Source organism: Ciona intestinalis, chromosome 13, assembly GCF_000224145.3.
Source record: "Ciona intestinalis chromosome 13, KH, whole genome shotgun sequence".
Lineage (NCBI taxonomy): Eukaryota > Metazoa > Chordata > Ascidiacea > Phlebobranchia > Cionidae > Ciona > Ciona intestinalis.
The window spans coordinates 820,502-841,398 of NC_020178.2; the positions used below are offsets into that span (position 1 = coordinate 820,502).

The following is a 20,897-nucleotide window of genomic DNA, read 5'->3' on the forward strand; positions in this document are numbered from 1 at the left end:
AAAAATAATAATTACCCACGAAGTAACATACATGGTAACTCATAAGCTGGCACGAGGTGTTAAACCCGTGTGATAAAGACTGTCGTTTTTCGGCCACGCGAGGATAAAGTAAGTTACATTCTCAAATAAAGTCGCCAAAAGATCTCTTTTAGTAATTTTTACTTTAATTTCTGAAAATTATTTTTTCTAAAGGTAGTGCGAATGAATGGGTTGTATGTTTACACAATTTATCGCGGGGGTCAATTGTTACGCTCCATCGCCCTTCACCCTGTTGCTGGGTTATTGTTTGTCACTGACTGGGGCACCAAAGCTGGAATTATCCGGATGAAACTGGATGGAACCGGTGTAAACTGGATTGCAACTAGACTTGGTTGGCCAAATGGGATTACTATCGATTTTGGGGTAAGTTTTTTTGTTTATTTGTTAAAATTTTAGACTAATTTATGTTTTGTATTTGTGGGTGAGGTCTTGAATGGTGTAGAATGCAATAGTATAAGACCTGCGATTTATAGAACATTTGGTCTGTTACTACAATACCCACGATGCTGAACCTATTAGTTGGGGTTAATGTGGATTAAATCACTTGATCGAGGACATATACACTGTCAATGGTAGTGGTATTTCTGACTAAAACTGAAGTGTCGGTCCAACACAACTTAACTTATATAAACACCTGTGAAAAGTAGTGCAACCAATTCAAGGTTATTGTTTTGTTGATACTTTACTAAACTGCCAATACACCTATATATACATATATACAGATTTTCTACTTTTTATTTCAGAGTGATAGATTATATTACTGCGATGCCCAACGTGATACAATCCATTCAATTGATTTCAATGGAAATAATCGTCAACTAGTTTATGACGAGGCACAGTTCAGAACATATGGTATCGATTTTTACAACGGAAAGCTGTATTGGTCGGATAGGTGAGTTGGTTAAGCATTGGGCTGGAAACCAAACGCTACTGGGTTCAATGCCCATGTAAGTTGGTAAATATTGAAAATGGGGTAAATATTGAAAAAGGCTTTTATAAATTTATAAACCGGAATGTATAACTAATTGGTATTGGGCTAGCTTTGGCCTAAATTCTGCTTATCCACACACTACAATAGCTTCAGCAACTCGACTGTGGGCATGGGAGTGGCAACCATGGATAAGTCACTCAAGTTCCCACCCACGAGGATATAAATGACCAAACCAACCAAAAGTCATGTCTGCTTATCCACACACTGCAATAACTTTAACTCGACTGTGGACATGGGAGTGGCAACCATGGATAAGTCACTCAAGTTCCCACCCACGAGGATATAAATGACCAAACCAACCAAAAGTCATGTCTGCTTATCCACACACTGCAATAACTTTAACTCGACTGTGGACATGGGAGTGGCAACCATGGATAAGTCACTCAAGTTCCTACCCACGTGTGGATATAAATATGAAACCACCCTGAAAATGTACTTTTTTCAGTCACCATTTACGAGGATCAATAAACGTATGTGAAGTTAGGACCCAATGCACAAATAGTTCAATCAAATGGCTGGCAAAAGGATTATCGTTGCAGTTAAAAGATATGGTCATATTTAGTGCAAGTAGACAGAATGGAACAAATGTGTGTGCAGTTAATAATGGTAATTATGACTTAATAAATATTTTATTTGTTTCTATGTGTTATTGTACATAATTTAATGATTTTTTTTATTAGAATTTGTATAAAAAGCAGTACAATTGATGTTTTTTTTTATTTACAAATTGTCCTGTTAAAATAAATGTACCTTGTTAAAATTTGTCATTTTGTTAGCTTTATATGTTCCTTTTTTGTTAATTTATTCAGATGATGTAATATATGAATTATTCATGTGCATATGATACTTTATTAATGTGCCTACGATATAGAATGCGCATATATTATTTTATTAACGGCATAGGATATTTTATTTTCATGAAAATGATACTTCGTTTACGTGCATATGACATAAAATTCATGTGGCTATGATATTTTATTCCCACTTGAAAATGATATAATATTACGTGCATACAACAGGTGGTTGTGAGGAATTATGTTTTCACGTTGGAAACAACGTTCGACGATGTGCATGTGCGCATGGTGTTTTGACGGCAAACAATAGAAGCTGTCAGCGTGAGTTTAAAGTTTCCTTAATTTCCTTGGATTTTTTTACAAATGTCTTTTAAATAATTCAAATAATCATGAAGGTTATTCACATGATAAGATTTTTATAGCATGAAATTTCTCACAAAGAACTGTATCACGTTATTCATTTTTAATTTAGTTGTATAACACCAACTTTGTATGACCTCACATATACTATTTATATGACATCATAGTATCTGCATATGACATTACAAATATACTTTATTACAGCACACAAACAATACATCGCATATTCTGAAAGCAAACTCATTCAAAGCATCAATGTTGATGATCTTAATGATCCAAATGCCCCATTACCTGGAATAGATGTAAGTTTATAATATATGTTTGTTCATGTAACTTATATAAACACATGTGAAAACTGAAAAGTGGTGCAACCAATTCAAGGTTATCGTTTTGTTGACACTTTGTAAAAAATAGCTGTCAAAATACACCAGTGAAAAATGATGCAACCAATTCAAGGTTATTGTTTTGTTGACACTTTGTAAAACTAGCTGTTAAAATACTAAAGTGTTGTTCAAATACAACTTAACTTATATAAACACCTGTGAAAAGTAGTGCAACCAATAAAATACTAAAATATTCATAAATCTCATGATACTCATATTTTCATGTGATTTTCACAGAATCCTGACCTCATGAAATCCGTGATAGCACTGGCAATGGATTATAAAGGCCATCGTATGTTCTACAGTGACATGACTATGCGTAACATATACAGCGTGAACACTACATATAATGGACGTTCAATATCTAATCCACAACTTGTAGCAAGAGGTTATTTGTTTAACTTAATAATATTTAAATATAAATCGCTGGTTTGTCTGCTAGGTGTAGCGACCACGCTTAATTTCTTCCAATTAAATGTAAATATGTTTTTAACTGTAAGCATGTTTAAAAACTGTTGTTTTGTCTATAATTTTAAGCCCTTTAATATTTTATATATATTTGTCTTTTATTCGAAATATGTCTAATAAATGCCTATTCAAGGCTCATCGCTGCTACTATTGTGGGTGTATGTGTCCTTGTGCAAGACACTACTGGCAATTGCTTCAACCATGTGGTCACTAACGGGTTGTCTAAATATATATACATATATTTTCAGGCCCTGTTTTTATCGAAATATGTCTTATAAATGCCTCTCCACCAAAAGTTGTCAACTTTTCTATTATTTTGTTCAGATGTTGGTCCTGTAGAAGGCTTAGCTTACCACAAAGTTGAACACGCTCTGTATTGGACAAGCTTAGTCCAGCGGGACATACGACGTCAGCTTCTTAATTCTACCAACATAGAAATCATAGTACCTGAACAAGATGTAAATGACCGCTTGAGGGCACTAGTGCTTTACGAATGTGCGAGGTAAGAATGTGTGATTTTTTATTAATGATCCGCTAAACCTAGCATAATATTCAAGGTTATTTTTTGTTGACACTTTGTAAAACTAGCCGTCAAAAATAGTAAAGTGTCGGTCAAATACAACTTAACTTATATAAACACCTGTGAAAAGTGGTACAACCAATTCAAGGTTATTGTTTTGTCGACACTTTGTAAAACTAGCCGTCAAAAATAGTAAAGTGTCGGTCAAATACAACTTAACTTATATAAACACCTGTGAAAAGTGGTGCAATTAAATAAGATCACAAAATTCTACTGAGACTAAACATAATACTTGTATTAAAAGTTAAATATTATATACAGCATTTCTTTTATACATGATACAAACTGGACAGTGTTCATAATACACAAGTCATAATAAATGTTAAAAAAAATGAATTTAAAAAAAAAGTTATCAAAAACTTAAAAAACACAGTTATGACACTGGCACTGTATGTTAGAATCACAGTGGAATGGTCCCAATTGTTATTTACTTCTTTTCTTGTGGTTATAAGATGTCTATGGTCACGGCGTGTTAATTGACTTGTATTTTTCTTGTTCGCTCGCTGAAAGGTTTTTCATCCATTTTAGCTTGTACTCTCGAAAAACTTGGACTGAAAAAATAGTTTTCGGCATGTTTTGTGTAAATTAGAATATAAAACATTAGATTTTAAAACAATTGAGGTCCTAAATTTATCCTAAAAATGCATGTGTGCTATGCGACTGAAATTGTCAGCCATACATTTACAAAAACTGTAAAAAAAACCTAAACAATTACCCACAAAGTTACATACATGGTAACTCGTAAGTAAGCATGAGGTGTATGAAACAGAACACCCCTGTTATAATGACTGTCGTTACTTAACCATGTGGGGATAAATAAGTTACATTCGCTCATTCATTGTCTAAACATATTTTCCCACCTTTTGGTACTGGACGTACAACCACTGTAGGTTTATAAGGTTTTGCTTTTTCTCTTGGTATTGTGATGTCACTACTATGTAACAATGAACCATCTGTGATGTCACCATCCACATGGTAGAACTCTATACTGCCTGTAATAGCTTCGGAAATATTTGCGAATGATTCTTCTGTTGCTTCTAATTGATACTGTGATAGATGTAAGTCAAAATTGAATCTTTTTAAAATGTTTGGTTTGGTCTATTCTAATGTCCTACAGCATGGCCCATTACCCAAGGACACATGCGCCAAGAATGGTAGCAGCATCAAGCATCAAACCCACTATCCTTTGGTTAGAATGCAAGTACCTCACTGGTTAGCCACTACGCTACAAATTACTGTGAACCTATATTACCACATCACAACCTTCTGTATGACATCACAATCATCCTTGTTTCTTATAAATTACTCCTATTCTACACTGGTAATGTCTTACAACATGGCATGCGATGGGACTTGAGATTTAGAACAGAGTTGTTCCATTACTTCTACAGTGGCTGTATAAATCATATATTATCTCAAACCCCACCTAAATCACAGGTCCCATGGCGTGCATTCCTATAGGACCCCACTCACATAGAATAGAATAACATCACAATCATTTTACATTACCTCAAACCCTTGCCATCTCCTGCTGTTAAACTGAATTTTCGGCGAAATTTGATTTATTGTTAGTTTCAATCCGTCCCTGAGACGCATGATCACATGGTCTCTTTCAGCCAATCGAATGCCTTCGTTTGACTTGTCTTCAGTCTTCTTCCATTCTTGGTTTTGCTCCATAGCTTTTGATATTAATTCGGCAGCTTCTTTTGGAACGATATGAACACCTTGAAATTAAATAGGATGTTTTTTTATGTGCATGTTAATGCCTGTGTAAAGTGGTGCAACCAATTCAAGGTTATTGTTTTGTTGACACTTTGTAAAACTAGCTGGTAAAAATACCAAAGTGTCGGTCAAATACAACTTAACTTATATAAACACCTGTAAAAAGTGGTGCAACCAACTCAAGCCAAAATCACTCACTTATAATTTCTGGCCTCTCAACTTTTTGATGTACAAGTACCTTCACATCAAACATTCTATTATTCCATACCAACTCTTCGCATAATTCTTCTATTTCTATGTCCCTCTGCGCCTTTTCTTTCTCCGAGAAAGCCAGCACCATTAATTGACAAGGAACTGTGACAGTAACACTAACAGAATTTCCAGACTGCGCAGATTTTGGAGACGGCAGCAAATTTTGCTGTAAAGTTATATCACTCCATTCCCCATCCCCAAATTTGTGCATCACTTTCAAACTTGTCCAGCTCTCTGGTGCCTTTTGGTGGCTCACTGTCGTCACAGGAACGGTCAGCGTAACCTTAGTAGGAAGAGTTACACCATGTTGTAACGATGGTGTCTTCCCCATAGATTGCTTGGTGACTGAGATGATGGAACTTGATGCAACTAGTCTTCCATCTATACCTGTGGTGGGATATTTATTTGTGAAGTTTTATCTAAATACTGTTTAGATAATATTGTGGCTATAGTGCTTGGGGTATTGGCCCAACTGTCGCTTAGTTGCAAATATTTCTTGATGGGAGTATGGTAAAAACTGTTTTAATTCAAAGCTGAAAAGTCTTTACCATGAAGCAGAAACAAATATGACAGACTCCGCTTAATTCTTATACAAGTATCTGGCACATTGATTCGCAGGCCTGCTTATGACCTAGAGTTTATGGATTCAAGGCTCAATGCTGCTACCATTGTGGACGGAAGTGTCCTATCCAGTAGTCACCTATGGGTTGTCCAAACTGTTAGCATGCAGAAAAAATGACCTAGTTCCAAGTATTACATGACCGGCGTCAACATTCAAGTCTTACCATTGACGTTACTTGTCCCTGTATTAACAACTGCGTCTTCTCGCATTCTCCTCACGTATAGCTCCACCAAGTGGTCCAGATGACCGATAGTGGCTTCCTCGAGATGAAGAGCAACATCCGGATCAATCGTGGATCGGATGAGATCACCAGCGGATGTTAAAACAAACCTGTCAACTCTTGGTGATGTGATTACCACAAATTTACCTGCATTTTGACAAAAAATAATTTACAGTGTTGCCATTATGGTTTCTGTGGAAATATGTTAAAGTGCTGCCTTTACAGCCTATATTTCTGATAAACATATAGTTTTTTTACTTTTGCAATCTTTGCCATGAGTAGAAGGACTGAAAAACATTTTGCCCCATCAATAAGAACACATTATGTTACAATACGCAATAAATAGCCAAAAAAAGTTAAGCAAATCAAATTTTAAATAAAAGCGAATAAAAAAAGGTTTAAGAATGTATTTCCAAACAAATCTCAAAAGTAAGCCAATAGAAAACCATACCTAAAAACTGTGTGTTAGTCACTGCATAAAGGTGATTATCTCCGTTATGTTTCTTTGTCTCCACCCGAGTTGGAACTCGTTCCCACTGGAAGTGGCGTGTACAAAGTATAATCACGTCATCATATACATTTACACACTCCCCTAGAATCCGCATCCTTAGCGTGGCATCTTTGTGCAAGGAATACGCGGCATGTGCCATGCCAATGTCAACTACGTGGCTGCATAACTTGTCATCTTGTCCCAACGATATTTCCATGCTAAAATGAAAGACTGTTATTTTATATGTGTTTTTGTACATCGTTTGGGGTTATAATATCATTGGTGTCATCCTATACACCAGACACACATGGTGTATTCATACACCTCATGCTCACTGTCAAGTTATAACATGGGTGTCTTCTTATACACCAGACACACATGATGTATTTATGCATCTCATGCTCACTGTTGTGTTACAATACGTATACATTTAATACACAATTCACAATAACCCATACACCTCATGCTCACTGCCAAGCCCACCCACCCTTTATAATCCTGTGTAACAAACTTGACAAGCACATCGCTCCTCAAAGCTCCTTCGGGGATTTCCAGCTGCGTGTAGAACGGGGACACAGCATTTCCTCCTTCCTTTTTTACTCTTGTTTCAAACACATTGGTCCTTACAGGAGCAGGGTTTTCTTCTTTGTTTATCTTATTCAGCTTTGTCTCCAACTTATAGTAGGTTGGGGTTTGGGACAAAGCTAGTCGTGCATAGTTAGCGGATCTGTATGAATTAATGTAACTTATTCCTGTGTGGCCGGGCAATGACAATTGTCTATGTTTTACACTTACGAGTTACCACATACGTATCTTTGTAGGTGATTATTATTCTATATGATAGATAATATAGACAACCCATTAGGGGCCACAGAGTTGAAGCAATTTTCGTTAAGTGATCAAGAACACATACGCCCACTATTGTAGCAGTGTCGAGTCAATAAACAAATGTAAATATTTGTAATAATCCAACTCACGATATTCTTCTTCCTTTTTTCCTATTTTTCTTCACTTCCTCTTTTACCTGCTCCTCCTTCTCCTCTTTGTACTCCGGGATCACTGGAACCTCTTCTGGAGCCTCTGTGATTCCTGGATCTTCCTTGGATGCGGTTTTTGGCTCTGGAGTACCTGGTGGAGGCTCTGGGATCGTTTCTATAGCAACCTCTTCAAATTGGGAAGCCATGTCAACTTTTTTCGGTAAATCCCGATTATTTTTATGATCGTGATCAGTTTCTGTGATATAAGTCTTCTCAATAAGATGACGGCCTCGTGAAGGAGACGGGGAAGACTTCCTGGAGGGAGGAGGGGAACCGAAAGGTGATCCAACTACAACAGGCATCTGGGGGGACCTTCTTTGATCCTAATTCAAATATTTACAACAAAATTTCACACTTAAAAACTTTTGTAAAAACCAAAACATTGCGTGTTTTAAATTATCACTTCGAAAATGTTTCTTGCTTTAATGTAAATTTCTTAAATGCTTGACTTGCCTAAAGGTACTTAATCCTTAGTGGCTTATAAAATACATAACATTCTTTATAAACAATATTTCAATCTACTTTAATTCATAAACAGTTCCTGTCAGGCATACGGATACCTTAATTAAAATTACAACCTAACTTTTAAACCAGCTCCCAAATACAGCTTGTATCTATACATTGTGTTATAGCAACCCAAATTTAAAGCATAAGTTATTCAATACCCAGACTTATTGACACGGTATCAACACTGGCTTTGTTTATTTAGGTAATATTTGATTTATTCATGTTTACTTTTCAATGAAAAAGCAAATATATGTACTAATATTAAGCAAATCCTATGTACTTATAATAACCAAAACTTTGCACTCATTGCTAATAATATGTGAATGAATGAATGAATGTAACTTACTTTATACTCGTGTGGCCGGAAAACGACAGTCGTTATAACACGGGTGTTCTGTTTCACACACCTTGTGCATGCTTACAAGTTACCACCTATGTTACTTTGTGGGTGATGTACTTTTATATATAACGAATGCTATGTCTTTGGATACGTCTAAGTTTAAGCCTTTAACTTTGTAATGCATAGTGTCCGAAATTGTTTGGCTTTTAATATTATTATATTTAAAACTAACCTTTGAGTTTGGTCTTTTTTTCTTGGAGAACTTGCTCGTTAAAACAAAGCCTTTCCCGTGTTTCTTTGTGGATATGGCATTCTGTTATAAAGATTGTACAATATTGCAGAGAAATCTTGTAAATGTATAACATATGGAGTGACGTACAAAACATCTATTAAACAAGCGTTTATGTATCGATACATACACATTATATATATATACACAAACACAGACATTCTCCATGAATGGTCTTACAACATAGCACGCCATGGGACCTGAAATTTAGGCTAAAGTTGGCCCATTACCCTGACATGTATCTTTAATTCTATATGAGTGAGGTTCCACATTTCACCTAAGATTTATACCAGAGATGATCTATTACCCCAACACTCCATACAAACATAATTACCTTTATCTTTTCCACATTATCTTGTTCCAAAGCCTCCATGACATGCTGTAGATGTTTCTCTTCCTCTTTCTGCTTCTTTGTTAAAGACATTTCTCTCATACGACCTTAACCAAATCTAGAACTACAAGTTTAAATACCATGTACATATGTCTGGTCTGTAGGAGGGTAATTTATATGATACTTTGTAAAGCTAGCTCTTTTTGCAACTATAACCAGATCCATATACAGATTAATAACTTTCAATACCACTTACATATTATGTTTGCTGTGGAATATAGTTTAAGTTCCATATGATGCTTTGTAAAACTAGCTGTCAAAAATAATAAGGTGTTGGTCAAATACAACATAACTTACATAAACACATGTTAAAATAATATCATAATGCAGTTGTCCATACCCTTACTACTTAAAACTTAAAGATGAGCAATTGCTAAAAAAAGTTAAACGTTTCACTTTTCAGCAGTGTTTACCAATAAAAATTAATACAATTTTAAAAATCTATACAACCAATTTTTAACTAATCCAAAAAAGACATTATTATTCCAAATAATAATCTCACAGCACTGCTTTGACCTAATATTCTATTACAGAACTTCTCATAGCGAAATATGCCTTCGAACTAAATCCCACTATTCATGTTTAACAATAGACATGTCACAATAGCTTTGTCATAATAGCCATTATCACAACACAGTATGTATGTTCTAGTAACCTGGCACGCCTACTAAGTATACATGGCATTTAATTCCTAATACCTTTAAATGCCTTTATACAGCAAGTTCTAAAACTTAGAAGTATTTTCTTAGTTATATATAGTAGGGGGTGAGATGGGACACCTTTAGCACATAATATCCAAATATCCTTACTGTGATTTTAAATATGGTTTTAAACAATAATCATAAACCAACAACGGAAAACTAAATAATAGAGCAATAACAAACTATAGCTTACATAAAAATGTACTATTTTTCTTAAATATATTAAGCGTAAATACTAGTAGCGTAACAGAAACTGCCAACTATTTCATAAATATTCAGACACCTAAATCAAAAAAGCCAATTGTCTTAAACAATTTTAATAGAAAAAACAAAGCTGGCATAAAAATCTACAGTTTTGCTTGGAAAGTAAAGTCTTCTGCCTCTATGGTCACTATTTGTTTGAACAGATTCCTTGTAAACAATTCAATGACTTTCATTCTATCTCTTCTATTGTTACTCAATAATCAGTCATTGTAACACGCGTGCCTACTCCATTGTCCAACTTATAACATAAAAAAGGGAATTTGTTTCAAAATCCTAGAATTCTGTCCCCTTTAAATTGTTTTATTAACTTAAATATTACTTTGTGACTAAAATTTCTTTGTTTTTTTGATACATAAAGTGTTTTCTTATATACTAGATACATGGTGTATTCTTACACCTCACTGCGAGGTTATAACATGGGTGTCTTCTTATACACCAGACACACATAGTGTATTCATACATCTCATGTTCACTGTTGAGTTATAACATGGGCATCTTCTTGTACACCAGACACACATGGTCTATCTACACACCTAATGCTCACTGTCAATCCATTACCAACGAACATATTTTACCCACAGACCAAATTACATTTTCTGGACCAACTGGAACGAAAGAAACGCGAGTGTCTCAAGATCAACATCTGGTGGCCGTAATATCAAATCAATAATTTCAACGAAGATTAAAACACCGAATGCTCTCACCATAGATATCATAGTGAAGCAATTATATTGGGCCGACGCCTCGTTAGATAAAATTGAAAGATGTGACTTTGATGGTGGAAATAGACAGGTTAGTGTTACTGCTATTTACTTTTATTTTACTATGGGGTATGGTAATAGAAAAGTGAGCATTAATCTAATTTATTAATATTTCTAGGTGTTTAGTTGAGGTCTATTCTATATGGGTGAGGGCCTGGGTTTTAGACCAGATTTGGCCCATTAAGCCTGTATGATATCTACTGTTGTTGCCAAACCACGAGAGGATAAATAAGTTACTTTAATGCATTCACTCAAATAGTTATAATTTACAAATTAAATTTTTCCCAGGGTATAATTTCCAATGCTATGGATCATACTTTAACTACAGCAGGTTTTTTGTACAATTGCCAAAAGAAAATTGGCCACATCTAATAGTTATAATTTAATGTTTTTGTATTTCAAAGGTTATAATATCCAATGAATTGGACCAATCTTTTTCCCAAAAGTAATCACCCACAAAGTTACATACGTGGTAACTCATAAGCAGGCAAGAGGTGTATAAAACAGAACACTCGTGTAACAATGACTGTCGTTGCCCCACCACGTAGAATAAATAAGTTACATTCATTCATTTAAATATTTATAGTTCAACAGTTATATTTCCCAGGTTATAATATCCAATGGTCTGGATCATATCTTCTCCCTTGCTGTACTTGGTAAATACTTATACTGGAGTGATTGGGGCAATAGGATGATATTAAGAGCTAACAAATGGAATGGCGGGGCATTAGAAATCATGAGAAACAGAAGCTACCCTCACCCACTGGGTGTAATGGCTGTGTATGATGATAAATGTGAGTATTTATATATATAATATTATTTTTATATATATAATGTAAGTATTAAAAGTATAGTGTTGATGCTAGGCGTTTTATAAGTCTTAAGGCCATCTTTTATGACTATGAATTTAAGTTATATTTTGTTAATATCTGTTCTTACTCTAAAACATGGCTCCTAAACTCAACTGCATAACGTAGGGGTTGTCAGTGTCACTCTGTTTTCGAAACAGGGGTGACAAGATATGTTTTAGAACCCCAGTTTTAATCCTAAAATAGATCTTACCTTGTTGTTAGGTATCTATACAAACTAGCAGAGCCAAAGTATATTGCATTCACCACATTAATCAACGAGGTTCCCAATGTTTGACAACCATGAGTGTAACTGTATTTTAACAATGTCACCCCAGTTTTAATCCTAAAATAGATTTTACCTTGTTGTTAGGTGTCTATACAAACAAACAGAACCAAAGTATATTGCATTCACCACATTAATCAATGAGATTCCCAATGTTTGACAACCATGAGTGTAACTGTATTTGCAAAAAATATTTTAGGCGGTCGAGATCCCTGTGACTCGGCATCTTGTAAATATCGCTGTGTCGTACTTGACGATGGTTCAGCAGCGTGCATGTGCCCTGATGGGGTAATATCGGACGAATGTGGGGGTAAGTTGGTGCATTTTGACGTTTTTTACAATTTGTTTGGTGTAGCATTAAATTAAGGTTATTATTTGTGGACTTTTTTAATCTAACTGTTAATTTCATAAAGTTTGCCTATTTTTTTGTAATAAGTGGTAAACGGAATGTATGAAACAGAACACCTGTGTTATAACGACTGCCGTTTTGCGGCCACGTGAAGGTAAATAAGTTACATTCAATCTTTATTTTGCCTTACAGCTCACACAGTATGCACAAATGATCAGTTTGACTGTGGAGAGGACCAACACCTAAGATGTGTGGCTTACATATACACATGCGATGGTACACCTCATTGTAGTAATGGGGCAGATGAAACTGATATTTACTGTAGAACCAGAAGTTGCAGGTGAGTTGTTTATCCATGGTTGCCACTCCCATGCTCACAGTCAAGTATATAAGACTGTTATGTGTAAAACCAAGACTGTACATTGTTTTCTATATGGGTAAGGTCCTACAGCATGGCATGCTATGGAGTGCTCCGACCCATTAGTAACCACTGGGTGGGGCAATGTCAGTTAAGTGTTTTTCCAAGGACACATACGCCAACAATGGTATCACTATTGAGCATCGGGTCTCAGGTTATGATGCCCAACCACTTTGCCTCATTTTTACACTTAAAACTGTTAAAACATACAATGTCTAATCAGTGTCACACCAGGCACCCATAACATTACACCTACACACCTACATAGGGGTTTAATTTAATAAAACATAGTTAGATTCCACCTTTATACACAGGGATGGCTACTGGATGTGTGAGAACGACACTTGTATTGATAAACGTCGAGTATGTGATGGATTATCTGACTGTGATGATGGGAGTGATGAAGATCCCGATATTCAGTGTCCTAATTCACCATCAAGGTTGTCTAGATGTAAGTATGGGGTATACTACTGTTTATATTGTAATGAGCATGAGATGTATGAATACACCATGTGTGTCTGGTGTATAAGAAAACACCCATGTTATAACTTAACAGTGAGCATGAGGTGTATGAATTCACCATGTGTGTCTGGTGTATAAGAAGACACCCATGTTATAACTTAATAGTGAACATGAGGTGTAAGAATACACCATGTGTGTCTGGTGTATAAGAAGACACCCATGTTATACCTTAAAAGTGAACATGAGGTGTAAGAATACACCATGTGTGTCTGGTGTATAAGAAGACACCCGTATTGTAACTCCACAACAAGCATAAGGTAAATAACCAACCCTCTACATTACAGTACCATGTAGTTATGGAATGTTTAGTTGTGGAGATGGTAAATGCATCCCATTGAGTTGGAAATGCGATTCTGAGTCTGACTGTGATGATGGTTCAGATGAAAATTGCAGTAAGTTTTAATTTTATGAAAAGTTATAACTGTTTTTTACATATGATATTTACCTAAAAAGGTTTTTACAAGGTCAGTTTTATGTATTTTAATGTTTCCTCTAGCCTTCTACGAAACATCGGCCCTTTAGGTCACAAAATAAAACAATTGACAGAAGATTTCTTTTAGATTTATAATACACTTCTTTTTTGTCAAATTTAAAATACTATATTTTAGATTTTTTTAAATAATTTTTCACCAGACCATACATGTCCACTCGGCCACTTCCAATGCTCAACCTCTCATAAATGCATCCCATTGTCTTATGTTTGTGATGCGGACAAAGACTGTTTTGATGGGAGCGACGAGGCAAACTGTAAGTTTCAATTTTGCTGACTCATAAAGACAATTATGTGATACAATTCAAAAATAACAATTTTTTTTTTTTTAATCGAATTTTTTAAACTTTTTAAAAGAAAATTCCCCCCAAAATACTGTAAAATGCTAAATCATGATTTTTTCAAAAATTGCTGACTCACAATGGCAGGTTCGAGTAAATGTCGAGAGGATTTCTTCAGTTGTGTTGGTACAGGTCATTGTATACCTGACACCTGGGTTTGTGATGGGGAGGTGGAATGTCCAGATGGATCGGATGAATTGTCATGTGGTATGTGGGTTTGTGACTGGAAACACTGGTGTTTTTAACTGGAAACACTGGTGATTTTTATCTGGAAACGCTGGAGTTTTTAGATGGTAACACTGGTGTTTTTAACTGGAAACATTGGTGTTTTTAGCTGGAAACACTGGTGATTTTCAGCTGTAAGCACTGGTGTTTTTAGATGGAAACACTGGTGATATTCAGCTGGAAACACTGGTGTTTTTTAGCTGAAAAAACACTGGTATATTTAACTAGAAACACTGGTAGTTTAAATAAGGACAGTTCTTTCCAACCGTTAATAGTCACGTTTAACACATGTGTTTGTCTAAAAATATTAAGTTTTGTATATATAATAAATTATACAAGCTTTTTTTCCGAAACACCGACATTTTCTGTCTGGAAACACTAGCCTTTTTACATGGAACACCTTTTTTGACTGGTAACACTGAAATTTTATTCCAACACTCATAGACATCTCATGTGGCGCGGATAAGTTCCGATGCGATAATGGAAATTGTATTTCTATGGCTTGGAAATGCGATCGAGAGTTTGACTGTGACGATCATAGTGATGAAGTTGGTTGCAGTGAGTTAATTTTATTTTTATTTTAGCTTTTTTGTTACCTAATAGTATTTAAGGGAAAGTCTTTTTGCATTTTTTTGTGCTTTTTTGGCTTAATTACAGAGTAACAAAAGTCAAAATCCCTGGTACATTGACGTGTCTTACTGTAGGACGTTGCCAATGAAATATAGTGTGCATATACAATGTTGGGGTAATGGGTCAACTGTGGTCTGAATCCCAGGTCCCATGGCATGCCATACATTTTATAATTCAGCACATTCCATATCCAGGTTACTAATCATGTAAAAAGTCAATGTTGGGGTAATGGACCAAATCTAACCTAAATCCCAGGTTCTTATGCCATTCTGTAGAACCTCACCCATGTAGAATACAATAAAAAAAAATAAAGAAAATACATTGCCCAACCCAATACACATCAAAGTAACGGCACATTCAAAAAGTCTATGTTACAATATAAAGGGCTAACTCTGCTCTCTGGCATAAATCCCAGGCCACCATGTTGGACGTCACCCATATAGAATATAAAGTAGGGTGGGGGGAAGACGGGACACCTTTAGCACATAATATCCAAATATCCTAATCATGTTTTAAACAACTAAAAACGGTCTATGGGAGTCGTGAGGAAACAGTTTTGTAATTCTTTAAATGTTCTTTGTTCAATATCAAATGGATCGAGAAAATGAAATGAAAAGGTGTCCCATCTTCCCCATCTTCTAACCCATCATACACCCAGGTTATGGCGCATGTAAACAGTCGATGTTAGAATGCAAGAGTGATGCTGAATGCTACATGCATGAATGGAAATGTGATGGAGATATGGATTGTAGTGATGGAACTGATGAAATGGATTGCCCACCTTCTCCTACAAGTGCTTGTCCTGTTGATCACATTCCTTGTGGAAATGGTGGGTATTTATGGTATGTCTATTTTATATGAGTGAGGTCCAGAGTTAGCCCATTACCTCTGCATTGTATATGCGCATTCTATATGGTTGATGTCCTGCTGAAAGACACACTATCGGACCTGATATTTAGACTAGAATAGGCACATTACCACAACATTGTATATGCACATTCTATTCTAAATGGTTGAGGTCCTACAGTGAGGCAAACCATGGGACCTGGGATTTAAGTCAGAGTTGGCCCATTACTCCAACATTGTATATGCACATTCTATTCTATATGGGTGAGGTGCTACAGTGAGTCACACCATGGGACCTGAGATTTAAGCCAGAGTTGGCCTATTACCCCAACATTGTATATGCACATTCTATTCTATATGGGTGAGGTCCTACAGCGAGGTATGCCATGGGACCTGAGATTTAAGCCAGAGTTGGCCTATTACCACAACATTGTATATGCATTTAATTCTATGGGGGGTGAAATTTGTAGCTCCCGTTATTTTGTTTCATAAAATTTCGCAACTTTTTATCTTCACTCAGGTTCATGCATAAACTTGAGCAAGGCCTGCAACAATGTATCTGACTGTACTGATGGGGCAGATGAAAAGCTATGCTTCGTCAATGAGTGTGAAAATAAGCAAAGCAATCGGTGCCAGCAGTTGTGTATTAACAGAGATTACAGGTATTTTTATCTGGAAACACTGGTTTGGTATTTTTATCTGGAAACACTGGGTTGGTGATTATTTACCTGGAAACACTGCTTTGTTTTTTACCTTTTTTTAAATGGAAACATTAATTTGTTCACCCAAAAAAATCTATAAGAATATAAATATAAGTGTATGTCTTACTAGAACTATTACAATTATGTTTGTATAGTTTTAGAAAAAAAAATATATATTCTCCAGTTACAACTGTAGGTGCTAATATAGACTTTTTTGGCTGCTCTTGTAGAAAAAATTCTATTTTATGCCTGGTAGCAGAAATAATTGGATATTTTTTCAACTGTCTTTACATTTATCTCCAGTTACAAGTGTAGAACTATAACAAGTATGGTTGTATAGTTTTTATTAAATATTTATTTATATTTTACATTTCTTCTGCAGTTACAAATGTGGCTGCAGGCCTGGTTTCCAACTAAGTACTGACGGTTATTCGTGCTCGGAAATAAACGAGTGCGCTCACATTGTACCCCCATGTTCACAAATATGTGAGAAATACCCCAACACCTATGAATGCAGTTGTGCCCCTTCCTACTATAGGGATCCATTAAATAGAAGAAACTGCAAAGCTGGGAGTCACACAGGAGAACCATATATATTGTTCGCTAACGAGTACGTTTAATTTAATAATTTATTTTTAATTTTAGTGTTATTAATGAATATTTGCTGAGGAGTATATTTAATTCGCCTTTTTTTACGAGTGTTTTTTATGGAAATTATGAGCGTTGTTAATTGTAAAACATGGTTAGGAATTATGGGATATTATGTGCTAAGGATATCCATCTTACCCGTACAGTACTGTACTATAGTAAAAAATGAAAAAAAAAGTATTTTTTTATAAATTAAATACATAAAGTAAAACAAAAGATAATAAAAAAAAATAATGAATAAAAATTTTCCCTTAAACAGATATTTTCTTCGGCAACTTTCTTTGAACGGTTCGAACTACAGCTTGCGATTGGCTCATCTTAGTCACATGACCGCGCTTGATTTTGATTGGTCGGGACAAAAGTTGTATTGGAGTGATACAACAAGATCTGGGAGTTCTATACAAAGAATGAATTTAAATAAGTGAGTTTTATTTAAAGATTTTTGTTTGTTCTTTTTTGTTTATTGTTTTTTTTTTTCTAAATTTGTTTATTGTTTTTCTTTTTTCTAATTTGAATTTTATAGATTTCAATTTTTTTCGGCTGATTAAGGTTTAAAAGTTTTTCAATTAAAAGTTTTTAATTTTTGAATTTTTAGAACGTTCCACCCCAGTGATTTTGGTCCTGGAAGCGACCAATCAGGGATCGAGACGATCCACCAATCTTTACAGAAAGTTGATGGATTGGCTGTTGACTGGATTGGAAGGAACATATACTGGAGTGAAAGGGGTAGGTGGTGTATGTTTTGTTTGTCTTATGTTAACTTATTTATGTTGTTTTTCTTTGTTTTATTATGGTGTATGTTTTGGGGGGCCAAGTTTTTGTGCTTAATTATTTTTGTTGTAACAGTTTGTTTATCTTTGTTTTATGTTTAATGACTTTTATTTTGTTTTGTTTATTTTGCATTTATGATTTTATTTTGGTGTGTTTTCTCTTCTCTTTGTCCTTAAATAACATGATCTTCGCTGTCGTTTTGTAAGCACAAGGTGTATGAAACAGAACACCCGTGTTACTGCCCTTCCCACTCCAGAATAAATAAGTTACATAATTTATGCTCTATGCGTTTTCAGTATATTAATCCCTTTTTTAACCAACATTATGACATCACAGACAAGAACACGATAGAGGTTTCGAAATTAGACGGAAGTTTCCGGAAAGTTCTCGTCAGGTCTGGATTGGAGGAACCTCAAGCTATTGCTTTGTTACCAGATAAAGGGTATTGTGGTTTTTTTCATTGGTTTCAAATTATTAATCTCAATGGCTAGACTCTGTTTCAAAAAAACTTTTTAATGCAGTGTTTTATAACCCATTAGGGACCACTGGGATGGAACAATTAATGTTAAGTATTTGTCCAATGACACTAAGTCCATAATAGTAGCAGCATTATGCCTTAGTATCTTCTGGTTACTAAAACTAAGGTATATACATAGTAATCCCTAAACAGGCACAAGGTATATGAAACAGAACACCTGTGTTATAACGACTGTCGTTGCCTCACCATGCGAGGATAAATAAGTTACATACGTGGTAACTTGTAAGCTGGCACGAGGTGTATGAAACAGAACACCTGTGTTATAACAACTGCCGTTGCCTCACCATGCGAGGATAAATAAGTTACTTTCATTCTTACTGATACCTTTTACACACATATACATATACAGGTGTCAAGTCTTTTTATATGTAGGTACCTGTATTGGTCAGATTGGGGGAGTGATCCACATATAGGGAAAATAGGAATGGACGGAACAGACAGAAGTGTTATAATTCATAACAGGATACTGGGTAAGAATTACATTTTGGAAGAATAATTTCAATGTTTAGTATGAATTGTTTAAGCATTACTAATAAATTACTAATTTGCAAACATATTAAAAAAAAAATTTAAAAATAAGGTGTATGGAACATAACACCGGTGTTATAACAACTGTCGTTGCCCTGCTACACAAGGATAAATAAGTTACTTTCATTTATTACATGAAGTGTCAAAGCTGTTTTACATGTACTTGCATCATGAACTAATAAATACTTACCATTAAATATTTTGTGAAAAAATTTCATTAAAAAACAAATTTTATTTCAAATTCCACTAAAGGCCAGCAGACATCACACAGTTGGCCAGGAGCTGCCCTTGGTTGGCCTAATGCACTAACTATTGACTATGCTGCAAGGAAGCTATTCTGGGCTGATGCTAAAGAAGGATATATTGCCCATTGTGATTTAGATGGCGCTAATGCTGCTATTGGTAGGTTGTTTATTTGTCTTTAACCCACAGGTTATAGGTTCAAAGCTCGATGCTGCTACCATTGTGGGCGTATTTGTCCTTGGGCAAGACATTTAACAGCAATTGCTCCAACCCAGTGGTCACTAATGAGTTGTCCAAGTTATCAGCCGTACAGTACTTAACAAAGTTACATATGTAGTAACATATAAGCAGGCATGATAAAACACCAAAAAGTTACATATGTAGTAACATAAAAGCAGGCATGATTCCAGGTCGCATGGCGTGCCTTACCATAGTATCTTACTCGTATAGAATATAAGAACCTCTATATAAAAATATACAATATAACACACAAAATATGTTTTTTTACAGTTGTTCAAAGCCCTGATAACAGAGACAGCCGAATTTTTTCCATCTCACTTTTTGAGGATAGTATTTACTGGACAGATTGGTCACAAACATCTATTATGACATCATACAAGTTTAGGTCAATCCACAATACTACAAATGTTCATCCCATTCATAAAGTTGTGCATATTCCCATGGATTTAAAAGTAGTTCACCCACTAAGACAGCCCATGCCAGGTATATATGTATTATATAATGTTCCATTGCATTTTTTAAAAGTTTTTATAAAATCTAATGAAATCCTATAGTAGGGTCGGCAAAGGGCATCTTTTCGTTCTATTTTCTTGTCCCATTTGGTAGTAAACAAAGAACATTCAAAGAATTATAAAACTGCATACTCGCGACTCCCATAGACCGTTGTTAATTGTTTAAACACGATCAGGTTAATATGTTGATGCCAAAGGTGTCTAGTCTTTTCTCACCCCACTATATAGATATTTAATTGACTTTTATGAGACCTTTTTTGAAAAATATAGATTGGTACTAAACCTTTCCCTTTTCCTTATTTTTTAACCCTAGGACCTTACCCATATAAAACAGGAAGCAAAATACCATATAACTTAACTTCCAAATCTGTAAAATTTCAACCATTATTTAGCGTCACCCCACCCTTGTCTAATAAACAATGGCGATTGTTCTGATTTGTGTCTACTGTCACCTGGTGGAGGAAAATCATGCAGTTGTCCCGAAAATTTTATTTTACAAAAAGACGGGATTTCGTGTGTACAGAACTGTAGTTTTAGTGAGGTAGGTACT

General features: G+C 35.2%; 3 protein-coding genes across 6 annotated transcripts in view; 1 reads left to right on the forward strand and 2 right to left on the reverse strand.

The window, feature by feature from the left end:
- Positions 1–20,897, reverse strand: part of LOC101242471 — a 357,398-nt gene that overhangs the window by 250,804 nt on the left and 85,697 nt on the right. The gene's annotated exons all lie outside the window — the stretch shown is intronic.
- The window catches only part of LOC100185316 (prolow-density lipoprotein receptor-related protein 1-like), a 29,365-nt gene that overhangs the window by 890 nt on the left and 7,578 nt on the right, over positions 1–20,897 (forward strand). The window contains exons 3-28 of one of the 2 annotated variants that reach the window (XM_018814575.2): positions 193–402; positions 783–931; positions 1,476–1,636; positions 2,050–2,145; positions 2,389–2,486; positions 2,805–2,955; positions 3,360–3,537; positions 11,032–11,242; positions 11,819–12,005; positions 12,545–12,655; positions 12,887–13,034; positions 13,427–13,563; positions 13,919–14,026; positions 14,268–14,381; positions 14,553–14,672; positions 15,135–15,248; positions 15,979–16,149; positions 16,687–16,828; positions 17,250–17,477; positions 17,775–17,936; positions 18,111–18,241; positions 18,623–18,728; positions 19,197–19,294; positions 19,605–19,754; positions 20,106–20,318; positions 20,740–20,888. In XM_018814575.2, coding sequence (XP_018670120.1) covers positions 193–402; positions 783–931; positions 1,476–1,636; positions 2,050–2,145; positions 2,389–2,486; positions 2,805–2,955; positions 3,360–3,537; positions 11,032–11,242; positions 11,819–12,005; positions 12,545–12,655; positions 12,887–13,034; positions 13,427–13,563; positions 13,919–14,026; positions 14,268–14,381; positions 14,553–14,672; positions 15,135–15,248; positions 15,979–16,149; positions 16,687–16,828; positions 17,250–17,477; positions 17,775–17,936; positions 18,111–18,241; positions 18,623–18,728; positions 19,197–19,294; positions 19,605–19,754; positions 20,106–20,318; positions 20,740–20,888 — 3,843 coding nt within the window. Of the gene's footprint in view, positions 1–192; positions 407–782; positions 932–1,475; positions 1,637–2,049; positions 2,146–2,388; positions 2,487–2,804; positions 2,956–3,359; positions 3,538–11,031; positions 11,243–11,818; positions 12,006–12,544; positions 12,656–12,886; positions 13,035–13,426; positions 13,564–13,918; positions 14,027–14,267; positions 14,382–14,552; positions 14,673–15,134; positions 15,249–15,978; positions 16,150–16,686; positions 16,829–17,249; positions 17,478–17,774; positions 17,937–18,110; positions 18,242–18,622; positions 18,729–19,196; positions 19,295–19,604; positions 19,755–20,105; positions 20,319–20,739; positions 20,889–20,897 lie in introns of those variants that run through there. The other variant, XM_026837369.1, reaches the window with a different exon arrangement.
- LOC104266375 lies at positions 3,707–10,674 on the reverse strand. 2 transcript variants are annotated; one of them, XM_026837375.1, is made up of 11 exons: positions 9,682–10,674; positions 9,429–9,543; positions 9,038–9,118; positions 7,899–8,281; positions 7,409–7,648; positions 6,883–7,139; positions 6,375–6,578; positions 5,536–5,976; positions 5,125–5,339; positions 4,476–4,662; positions 3,707–4,166 (listed from the first exon to the last, which is right to left on the reverse strand). In XM_026837375.1, the coding sequence occupies exons 2-11, from the start codon at positions 9,525–9,527 to the stop codon at positions 4,078–4,080; spliced, it is 2,196 nt and encodes a 731-aa protein (XP_026693176.1). In that variant the 5' UTR covers positions 9,528–9,543; positions 9,682–10,674; the 3' UTR covers positions 3,707–4,077. The 2 variants fall into 2 exon arrangements, with proteins under 2 accessions (XP_026693176.1, XP_009860675.2); XM_009862373.3 differs by lacking the exon at positions 9,682–10,674 and having other exon boundaries at positions 9,429–9,670.

Excerpts from the sequence above, each read along its gene's own strand:
- LOC104266375 (XM_026837375.1), bottom strand. The coding sequence starts at position 9,527 with ATGAGAGAAATGTCTTTAACAAAGAAGCAGAAAGAGGAAGAGAAACAT. Across the intron at positions 7,649-7,898 it reads AAAAAAGGAAGAAGAATATC|ATCCGCTAACTATGCACGAC; the intron begins GTGAGTTGGATT and ends TAATTCATACAG. Across the intron at positions 7,140-7,408 it reads GTTACACAGGATTATAAAGG|CATGGAAATATCGTTGGGAC; the intron begins GTGGGTGGGCTT and ends CTTTCATTTTAG.